Raw genomic sequence first — 12,056 nt, 5'->3', positions numbered from 1 at the left:
CAGTCTGATTGTTGCATGATATGAATGGCTAAAATGATTGGTGCTCTTTTCCATACTGATTATTTGCAAATCATTTTGATCTGGCAAAAGCATTATGTCAAGACTAAATAAACATAAACATATTGCAGGAGAAAGACGAATAGAGGCCTTCTACTGGAGATAGGAGGACATCAACATATATTTTGATGATGGATTAAACTTGAAAAAAAACTTGAAAAAAAACTCCCTCCAGATCATGTATGGTTTCATTTGCTTCCTTCTACTTTATATATTGATTATGAATCACAAAAATATATTATGTCCAGTCAGAGCTTCTTCTTAATTTCTGCCTCTGGAAAGCTGTAACACGGTGGCAAAATTTAAGGGTTATTACATTACATTACATTAGGGATTTCTATTCCGTCATTACCTTGTGGTTCAAGGTGGATTACAAAAGGTTTGTCCGGATATTAGAAGTGTTTAGGGAGTAGTTTGTACAATTCTTTGAGTTGTTAAGGATTACATCTGAGTTGGCATGATATCTAAGCAGCACTTTCAGATTTAATCTACCAAAGGATCCATCCCTGAAGAACGACTGAAAACTAGCCCTCCCCATTTTATAGTATATGGCTAGTCCACTGGGTTAGCTGTAGGGCTGATGTTTTCAGGATTCATACTATACCTTTATGAAGATCTTTGTTTTTCCAACTTTCCAGTCATCATTTCCAAACACATTCTCAAGGATGTCAATACAGCACAAATGATCATCCTCCTGCAGTGAATGTCAAGAAAGAAATCACTATTGCAATGGTTCCCAAACTGGTTTTGATCATCCCTAGCCTAACAGTTTTTAGAATGTAGGGCTGGCATCAATGTGTGCTTCTATGTTCCAGAGATATACGAGTAACTTAAAGCATTCTATAAGTTACGTGGATAACTTTGCATGCTACCTGTATACACCTGCTTACAAACTGTGCTATTGCAGGTGGGCATGTAGTTATAGAATAGGCTTAGGAACATATCTGGCACGTGCACACACATATGCATATATACAGGATAGGCTAATATTCTAAACATTTATACAGTGGTGTAGTAAGTGGGAGGCGGTCCGCCACAGGCACCCTTCCTCCTCTCCATTCCCCCGCTCCTTCCCTGCCCCTCCTCCACCGCCAGACATACGCACTGCTTACTTACCCCGTACCTCTGTAACTTTCCTGACGCATGCAGCAACCACCCCCAACCTGCTGTCGCACTAGCAACGACTCTTCCTCTGACGCCACTTTCTGGACCTGCACCTAGGAAGTGACATCAGAGGAAGAGCCGATGCTGGCGTGACAACAGGTTGGGGGCTGCTGCTTGTGCCAGGAATGTTACAGAGGTACAGGGGAAGTGAAGCAGCATGCATGTAGCAGGAGGGGGCGGGGAAGGAGCGTGTGGAGGTGGTGGGCAGAGAAGAGGGCCGGGGAGGGGGTGACACCGCCCCGCACACCTCTCACCCTCACTACACCACTATATTTATGCACATACTATAGCTAGCACATGTTGTGCCTACTTTATGAATTATTCTCAAAGTTTGAGCATGCATACACATAGTAACATAGTAGATGACGGTAGATAACGACCCCAATGATCCATCCAATCTGTCCAACCTGATTCAATTTCAATTTTTTTTTTCTTAGCTATTTCTGGGCAAGAATCCAAAGCTCTACCCGGTACTGTGCTTGGGTTCCAACTGCCGAAGTCTCCGTCAAAGCTCACTCCAGCCCATCTACACCCTCCCTGCCATTGAAGCCCTCCCCAGCCCATCCTCAACCAAAAGGCCATATAAAGACACAGACCATGCAAGTCTGCCCAGTACTGGCCTTAGTTCAATATTTACCAAAATGGGAGAATTAGAAGCCATAGCCATAAAAGAAAACCTAGACATCATTGGAATCACGGAAACATGGTGGAACGAGGATAACCAATGGGACGTAGTGCTGCCAGGGTACAAACTCTATAGAAGAGACAGGACCAATAAGAAGGGTGGAGGAATAGCACTATACATAAAAGATACCATTCCCTCGTCCGGAGTGGACATAGAACCAAAGGAGGAAGGACTGGAGTCATTATGGGTTAAATTTCCAGGAAAAGGTGGCCTTGACATAAGATTGGGTCTATACTATCGTCCACCTGGACAAACGGAAGCAAACGACAAACATCTGGCAGCAGAATTGAGGCGGGAAGGCAACAACAGGAATGTGACAGTAATGGGAGATTTCAACTACCCCGGGATAAACTGGAGTATTGGAATCTCAAATTGTGCAAGGGAAACAGAATTCTTAGAGGCTGTGAGGGACTGCTTTATGGATCAGCTTGTCAAGGAACCAACAAGAGGAGATGCCACTCTTGACCTAATCCTCAACGGAATAGGGGGACCTGCAAAAGAAGTGGAAGTAGTAGGGCCACTAGGAAACAGTGATCACAACATGATCCAGTACAAATTAGGAGTAAGTACAACAAAAGGGAAAAGAACCACAGTGACAACGTTCAACTTCAAGAAAGGGAACTATGATGCTATGAGAGCAATGGTAAGAAAAAAACTTAGAAACAGCTCAAGGAAAACAGAAACTGTAGAGCAAGCCTGGTCTCTATTCAAGGGCATAGTGCAAGAAGCACAACATATGTACATCCCCATATTTAGAAAAGGGTGCAAAAAAAACCGAACAAAAGACCCCGCATGGATAAACAATGAGGTGAAGAAAGCAATAGGAGACAAAAAAAAATCATTCCGGAAATGGAAAAAGAACCAAACTGGGGAAAACTGGAATGAACACAGGAAATGCCAAAGAGAATGTCACCAAGTGGTTAGGAGAGCGAAAAGAGAATACGAAGTGAGATTGGCCAGGGAGGCAAAAAACTTCAAATCATTCTTTAGATATGTTAAGGGGAAGAAACCGGCGAGGGAGGAAGTAGGACCGTTGGATGACGGAGATAAAAAGGGAGTGATAAAGGAGCAAAAAGAGGTAGCTGACAGGTTAAACAAATTCTTCTTGTCAGTCTTCACAAGCGAGGACACATCCAATGTACCGGAACCCGACGTGAACTTCCATGGTGATCAAGAAGAAAAACTGTCGGCAATAGAGGTGGGCCATGAGGATGTCCTCCAACAGATAGATAGATTGAAAAGCGACAAATCACCAGGCCCAGACGGAATCCACCCTAGGGTACTAAAAGAACTAAGAAATGAGATAGCGGGAATACTCCAACGAGTTTGCAACCTATCCTTGAAAACTGGAGAGATTCCGGAGGACTGGAAGATAGCAAATGTTACACCTATCTTTAAAAAGGGGTCAAGAGGAGACCCGGGAAACTATAGGCCGGTAAGTTTGACATCGGTTCCAGGCAAGATGGTAAAAGCACTGATAAAGGACAGCATCTGTGAGCACATCGAAAAAAATGGGCTGATGAAAGCGAGCCAACATGGCTTCTGCAAGGGAAGATCGTGCCAAACAAACTTACTGCACTTCTTTGAGGGGGTAAACAGCCAGTTGGACAAAGGGGAACCTGTAGACATCATTTACCTTGACTTCCAAAAGGCCTTTGACAAGGTACCCCATGAGCGGTTACTTAGGAAGCTGTGGAATCACGGGGAGGAAGGGGACGTACACAGATGGGTCAAACACTGGTTGGCAGGCAGGAGACAGAGGGTTGGAGTGAAGGGTCACTACTCGGACTGGAGGAAAGTCACGAGCGGAGTTCCGCAGGGGTCTGTACTTGGACCGCTGCTGTTCAATGTATTTATTAATGACCTGGAAACGGGGACGAAATGTGAAGTTATAAAATTTGCGGATGACACTAAACTCTGTAGAAGGGTCAGAACTACGGAAGAGTGTGAGGACCTACAAAGGGACCTAAGCAAACTGGAGGAGTGGGCGAATAAATGGCAGATGAAATTCAATGTAGGGAAATGCAAGGTCATGCATATAGGGAGAAAGAACCCGATGTTCAGCTACCAAATGGGGGGATTAGTATTAGAGGGAAGTAACCTTGAAAGAGATTTGGGTGTACTGGTGGATACAACAATGAAGTCAACGGCGCAATACGCAGCAGCCGCGAAGAAGGCAAACAGAATGTTGGGTATTATTAAAAATGGTATTACGACCAGAACAAAAGAAGTCATCCTGCCGTTGTATCGGGCAATGGTGCGCCCGCACCTGGAGTACTGTGTTCAGTATTGGTCACCGCACCTTAAGAAGGATATGGCAATACTTGAGAGGGTCCAGAGGAGAGCGACACGAATGATTAAGGGCATGGAAAACCTTTCATACACAGAAAGACTGGAGAAGCTGGAGCTCTTCTCCCTGGAAAAGCGGAGACTCAGAGGAGACATGATAGAGACCTACAAGATCATGAAGGGCATAGAGAGAGTGGAGAGAGACAGATTCTTCAAACTTTCAAAACATAAAAGAACAAGAGGGCATTCGGAAAAATTGGAAGGGGATAGATTCAAAACAAATGCTAGGAAGTTTTTCTTTACTCAGCGGGTGGTGGACACTTGGAATGCGCTTCCAGAGGATATAATAGGGCAGAGTACGGTACTGGGGTTTAAGAAAGGATTGGACAATTTCCTGTTGGAAAAGGGGATAGAGGGGTATAGATAGAGGATTATTATGCAGGTCCTGGACCTGTTGGGCCGCCGCGTGAGCGGACTGCTGGGCACGATGGACCTCAGGTCTGACCCGGCAGAGGCATTGCTTATGTACTTATGTACTATTATTTTCTGATTCTAGATCCTCTGTGTTCATCCCATGCTTCTTTGAACTCTGTCACTGTTTTCCTTCTCCACCACCTCTCTCAGGAGCACATTCCAGGCATCCACCAGTACTATTTAAACCAGTCAGCAATGTTTCACTGGTTAACCATGAATATTCAGCAAGAGATAACTGGTTAGCGGCTAACTGACTATATCATGTGATAGCTGGTTAGCACTGACATTCAGCACTGGGTGAAATGGTTAAATAGAACCACATAAATAGCAGGCCTACCTTTAACTGCTAGGAACATAACCGGTTAGCACTGAATATCAGATTCACCTGCTATATTCCGGCAATCAAAATGAAATGGGAAATTCAGTGCTGATCGCTGGATATAGCTTAACATTGAATTTCTGGGTTCAGTACTGGTGGTGGGCTTTAACTATCCTGCCCTTGCTGTCCAGCTGAATATTAGCCCTATAGATAATAGAATACTATAAGCTAGGGGTTCTCAGCCAAGTTTTTGGAACACCACTAACCAGTCAGGTTTTCAGGATAGACACAATTAATATGCATGAGACAGATAAGAACTGGGTCAGCCAGTGGTCTATCTAGCCCAATATCTCGTCTTGACGGAGGCTAATCCAAGTCACAAGTACTTGGCAAAACCCAATAGTAGCAGTATTCCATCCAGGGCAAGCAGTAGCTTCCCCCTTGGCTGTCTCAACAGCAGACTATGGACTTTTCCTACAGGAACTTGTCCAAACCTTTTTTAAAACCAGCTACATTAACTGTTCTTACCACATCCTCTGGCAATGCGTGCAGATCTTAACTACTCTCCGAGTGAAAAAAATATTTCCTCCTATTGGTTTTAAAAGTATTACTCTGTAACTTCATTGAGTGTCCCCTAGTCTTTGTAAATCTTGATGCAGTAAAAAATTGATCCACTTGTACCTGTTCTATACCACTCAGGATTTTGCAGACTTCAATCAGATCTTCCCATAGCTGTCTCTTTTCCAAGCTGAAGAGCCCTAACCTCTTTAGTCTTTCCTCATATGAGAGGAGTTCTATCCCTTTTATCATCTTGGTTGCTCTTCTTTAAACCTTTTCTAGTGCCGCTATATCTTTGTTGAGAACTGAATGCAATACTCAAGGTGAGGTAGCACCATTGAGCGATACAGAAGCATTGTAACATTCTTAGTCTTGTTTACCATCCCCTTTCTAATAATTCCTAGCATCTTGTTTGCTTTCTTGACAGCCACCGCACATTGAGCAGAAGGTTTCAGCATATTGTCCATGATAACACTCAGCTTTCTTTCTTGAGCGCTGAACCCCAAGGTAGACCCCAGCATCAGGTAACTATGATTTGGATTATTCTTACTAGTGTACATCACTTTGCATTTGTCCACATTAAATTTCATCTGCCATTTGGACGCCCAGTCTTCCAACCTCCCAAGGTCTTCCTGCAGTTTTTCACAGTCCATTTGCAGTTTAACAACTTTGAACAGTTTAGTTTAATCTGCAAATTTAATCACCTCACTTGTAGCTCCAATTTCCAGATCATTTATAAATAAGTTAAATAGCACCAGTCCCGGTACAGATTCCTGTGGCACTCCACTGTTTACTCTCCTCCATTGAGAAAAATGACCATTTAACCCTACCCTCTGCTTTCTGTCCGATAACCTATTCTTAATTCACAATTGAACATTGCCTCCTATTCCATGACTCTTTAATTCTCAGGAGCCTCTCATGAGGAACTTTATCAAAAACTTTCTGGAAATTTAGATACACTACATCAACCAGCTCACCTTTATTCACATGTTTATCCACACCTTCAAAGAAGTCAAGCAAATTGGTGAGGCAAGACCTACCTTGGCTGAACCCATGCTGATTCTGTCCACCACTCCATTGTATGCAAATCTATCTCATGCATATTCATTATGGATATCCTAAAAACCTGACTAGCTATGGGTGTTTACAAGGACTGAGTTGAGAACCCCTGCTAATCTATCCGTGTTCTTTACCAATATAAGTGCAAGCATGCTTTTACATCAGTTCCGTGGTCACACCTAAAATATATGCATATATATATATATATATATATATATATATATTGGTAAAGAACACATGTTTCTCAATGTTTATATATATATATATATATATATATATGTAACAAAATTTTATTTTTATATTGTTCATGGGTAATAAGTGTTCTTTCTTAATTGCCTATGCTACAAAAGTATAGAAAATGGCTATTATTTCCCTCAAACTATGCTTTTGTGACCAGGACTTTGATATTTTGAAATTTACCTTTTTTTTAGTTGGAATCGCCTGTAACCCAAAAGAGTGGCTTCTCTTCATTGACAGCTCATCCAGAAGCATCAAAACTGCTGCTCCTTAACAGGAACAAGTACCTGTCTCATTCACTGGCTCACTCAGTGCACCTCAAAGAGGATTACATCAGCATCAAGACCTTACTAAGTATCTTGAAGAATAATGAGGTCATCAGAGACTTCAAAATGGTGGCATTCTTAATGGGTTTCCAAGGTGGTTTTACCAAATTTCCATACTATCTCTGCCTTTGGGACAGCAGAGACACAAAGGCACACTAACTAAGGTAGAACTGACCACAGCGGACTGTGTTTTCTGTAGGGAGAAACATCAAATGGGATCAACTGGTGGACCCCTGGAAGGTGCTGATGCTACCACTGCTCATCAAATTGTGCCTAATGAAACAATTTATCAGAGTTTTAGATAAGGAGTCGGCAGCCTTCAAGTACCTTCCAGACATCTTCCCTAATTTGTCTGAGGCAAATGTCAAAGCTAGTGTCTTCATCGGACCACAGATAAAGAAGATCCTGGAGTGCAAGGAATTTCCCATGAAGCTATCTAGGAATAAGAAATCGGTCTGGAACAGCTTTGTTGCAATGGTTCGAGGCTTGCTGGGCAATCAAACAACCAAAAACTGTGTGGAGTTGGTTGAGAATCTGGTGAGGAATTACAGTAAAATGGGTTGTACAATGTTTCTCAATGTCCATGTCCTTGATGCTCATCTTGAGACATTCAAGAACATGGGAGCATACTCAGAGAAGCAAGGTGAGCATTTCCACTTCGAACACTGCTACCAAGGACAATATAATGAGAACGCAATGGGAGATTACATCTGGGGGCTGATTCATGAAAGTGACTTACAAGATACGAATAAATCACAAATTTCAAAAAACTACTTACATCTAAATCTTCTGTGATCATCTTTGTTTTTCTTCAATATAAATGCATGTTAATTGTGATTCATATGTTGCTTTTTATGACTTTATAAGAATGAAAAAATGAAAGTTTGGCATTTTCATGTTTTAAATAGGTAAATTGTAAAATTTGGCTAGCCTGGCCACAAAAGCAAAGTTTTATGGAAATAAGCAGACATTTTCTATACTTTTAAAGCATGAGCAATTAAGAAATTACACTAAGGCCTGGATTCTCTATACTGTGCTGATATCGATGGCCACATATAGAGTGGCCACCAATCACGTGTCAATCATGCAATAGAGCATATAGAGAATCATGCATCTGGGAAAGATAGGCATTGGAAATGTAGGTGAGGGTTTTCCAGGCTTACATATCTGGCACCTATCTTTGTCGTCAATCACGCCTATATAGATGCTTTATTGCACCTAACACCACTTCTGACATTAGCCACACCCATAGTAGAATTAGGCACTGATAGAGGCTTTAAATTTAAAGTTATTTGCTGTTTCAAATGACATTTATTAACTTAGGTGCCAGTAGAGTGCCTACTGGTGCCTAAGTTAAGGCATCATTTGTAGAATTTCCCCCTTACTGCCCAGGAACAAAAATCATATTACATATTTGTTATGTTGGTAGTCTATAAAGAAAAGTACATGCATACTTCTCTTTAAAGAACTAGTTCATACACAGGTGCATTGTAGCCATCCTTTTATAGACTTGTTCTCATAATGGAAAAATCCTTTTAGAATAAGGGTTTTAGATACATAACTAGGGTATTTTAAAGTTTGAAAGTTGCCTAAAATATCCAGATAACTATCACACTGAAGACTTTAGATATCATATTCAAAGCAGAATTTGAAAAATTCAGTCTTGAATATACAGAATACGTCATCATAAGTGCTTCAATTTCAGGTTAAAGGTGAGAATACTTGCCACCCACCGGAATTGGAGTATTTTTCACAGGCATTAATGCTCTGTACCGCTGGAAGAAATCTTGAAAAGTGTACCGGATGGGATATCCAGATTTTCTGATGCAAATAGTCTCAAGCATTCCAGAATACCGTAACTGCTGGACACACAATTCCCGATCAAACACCTAAAGAAAGAGCAATTTCAAAATGTTATCCCAAATCTATTCTAACATATTTTTGTCTGTCACAAATATTCTGTCCCTTGTCCAACAAATTCTTAACATCTCTTCTCATAGCCTCTCTCTTTTTCACTTTACCTAATCTCATACACTCCCTTTCATTCCACAAATTTCCTGTCATACACCTTCTTTTGCTCTTCTCAAGAGTATAATTGTCCCAGAAACTCTCTCCCCACAGGCATCTCCTATCTTTCTCTCCCACAAAGACTCTTTATTGCTTTTCTACAATAAGAATCTTTGGACTCCCTTTACAAAGCCATAGTACGATGGTGCCATGGTAATTCACCAGAGTCCATTCAGTTCCTAGGAGCTTCCGTGCATTTACCATGGAAGCATTGCTACCATGGCTTTGTAAAAGGAGCCTTTATCTGTTCCACAAATTTTCTTTCTCTTCTAATCTCACCTCTTCCATCCTCCTGCCACATATATCCTCTGTCTATTAGAACATGCTGAGAAATTAGTGAATTAATGAGTACTGGTGATAGAAGCTGTGCTTTAGGGCCTTTTTGTAGTATTAAACATTTGTGGAAGGATATTGATGTATAGCAGTGTCAGGGCCATTTATGGTCCAAGAAAGCTAAGGTACAACCCCCAGATTTTGAGCAGTGAACCAACTGTAAGTCAGCTCCAGAGGTCACGTTTATGGTAGATTGTGCCTAAGCAAATGGCTAGTTACTTGGTTTTGAAAACAAGTCTGCTCTCAGATTAGTAGTTGCATGGTAATACGAGTATTTTTGAGTGTAAAAAAGCTTACTAACCTACTAATCAGACTTTTGAATGGGAACTTTTACTTAGAGGAACAATTTTCAGGTAGAATGTTTAGTTACATATTACATGGGTAGGGTTACCAGACATCCAGGAAAACCCGGACATGTCCTCTTTTTAGAGGACTGTCCAAGTTCCTGGATGGACTTTCCAAAACCTGACAGTTTGTCTGGATTTTGGAAAGTCCTGATGAGCTCCGGTCACATCTGGATGGCTTCTGAGCATATGCTGATGATGTTACACATATCTGCGCATATTTCAAGCCCTCCAGACATGGCTGGAGTTCGTCGGGGAAGAAGAGGAGGCTTTGCAGGGGTGGGACTGGAGACGGAATGGGGAGGGGCTGGAGGCAGAATGGGGCAGAGGTGGAGTTGGAACAGAGCAGGGTCAGAGGCAGAACTGGATGGGTTCATGTGTCTGGGGTTTTGTGGGCAGAAATATGGTAACTCTATACATGGGTGATTTTAGCATGAGAACTTTATGCAAATTTCCAAAGAGAAACCACCTCTTAAAGGGGCCAGTAACACAAACCCACTCCCTGAATCCCCTTCCTCTGACACAAAGCATACCTCCCCAACTGACTAGTTGTACTTTCATGGTACTATCATTATAATTCAAACTCCTCTTACAGACTTATAAGTGCATTCACTCTGCAGCTCTGCAATATCTCTTCTCTCTCCTTATACTCCTCCTTGGGAACTCTGCTCATCGGGTAAGTCTCTCCGATCTGTACCCTTCTCTACTGCCAGTTCCAGACTATGTCCCTTCTCTCTTGCTGCACCTTATGCCTGGAACAAACTGCTTGAGTCCGTACATCAAGCTCCAACTCTGGTAGTATTCAAATCTAGGTTAAAAGCACACTTTTTTGAGATTGCTTTTAACTCATATCTCCCACTAGCTTGTAAAGCTCCAAAGCCTGTTTTCATCATTCCATCTCTGAGAAACTCCCTAACTTCCTACTTGTCCTGTTTGCTTGATTAGATCATAAGCTCTACTAAGCAGGGACTGTCTCTTGAATGTTTAATGTACAGCACTGTGTATATCTAGTAGCACTAAAGAAATGATAAGTAATAGTAGGGTCAAGCTGTCAAGGGCTGCTTTTATTTTGCAGCTTGACTGCTACTGATAGTGCCATGAGACAGCTGTTAGGGGTTGATCCCAGATGCTTGATGAGGTGGCAGCAACTGAAGATCACTCTTGTTTACCCACTAACCACTAGGAAAATCTCTGGTATGTACCAGATGATTTGGGGAAGCAGGAGATTTGTTCTTTGTGTCAGGAGAAGGATCAGGGTTGGGGCTAATTTATTTTACCACTGGCTGCATTAAAAGATAGCAGGCCCAACTTGAGACACGCTGTTACTGCAGCCAGGGATGTGCAAAGTGCTCAGCTGCAGCAATTTCAAAGTTATACAGTATTTGAGGTAATATATAGAAATAAAACAAAAGAAAGTAAATAAGGTGATACTTTTTTATTGGACTAAGTTAATGCATTTTGATTAGCTTTTGAAGGTAACCCTTCTTTAATACAAAGACAAGCGAACCACAGAGAGAATCCAGAGCTGGAAAAATGATAAAAGATCTACAGCCACTACTCCAGGAAGATGAATTACTGAAAGAAATATTTTCAGCTCCATCTATTCTAGCTTTCCGACAGCCACTTAATCTGAAACAAAAACTGGTGAAAAGCAAACTCCCAACACTAGCTCACAAAGAAGAGACCGGCACATGTCCCTGCAATGTAACAAGCTACAAACTATGCCATCACATTTCACAGGACTCTACAGCATAAGGAGATCCTTCATATGCTCATCGTCTAATGTGGTATTTATCATTCAAAGCAAAAAGGGTGCTACATTGGAGAAACATAAGAACATAAGCAGTGCCTCCGCTGGGTCAGACCAGAGGTCCATCGTGCCCAGCAGTCCGCACACGCGGTGGCCCAACAGGTCCAGGACCTGTGCAGTAATCCTCTATCTATACCCCTCTATCCCCTTTTCCAGCAGGAAATTGTCCAATCCTTTCTTGAACCCCAGTACCGTACTCTGCCCTATTACGTCCTCTGGAAGCGCATTCCAGGTGTCCACCACATGCTGGGTAAAGAAGAACTTCCTAGCATTCGTTCTGAATCTGTCCCCTTTCAACTTTTCCGAGTGCCCTCTTGTTTTTTTATTATTTGAA

General features: G+C 41.9%; 1 protein-coding gene across 2 annotated transcripts in view; it reads right to left on the bottom strand.

Annotated features, from left to right (window-relative positions):
- Positions 1-12,056, bottom strand: part of MYO7B (myosin VIIB) — a 302,847-nt gene that overhangs the window by 137,250 nt on the left and 153,541 nt on the right. For both annotated transcript variants that reach the window (XM_033957613.1, XM_033957614.1), the window contains exons 17-18: positions 8,902-9,057; positions 662-751 (exon numbers count right to left, since the gene is read on the bottom strand). In XM_033957613.1, coding sequence (XP_033813504.1) covers positions 662-751; positions 8,902-9,057 — 246 coding nt within the window. The remainder of the gene's footprint in view (positions 1-661; positions 752-8,901; positions 9,058-12,056) is intronic.

This window comes from Geotrypetes seraphini, chromosome 9, assembly GCF_902459505.1.
Source record: "Geotrypetes seraphini chromosome 9, aGeoSer1.1, whole genome shotgun sequence".
Taxonomy (NCBI): Eukaryota; Metazoa; Chordata; class Amphibia; order Gymnophiona; family Dermophiidae; genus Geotrypetes; species Geotrypetes seraphini.
The sequence above is the reverse complement of the archived record's forward strand: the minus strand, read 5'-3'. Positions and strand labels throughout refer to the sequence as shown.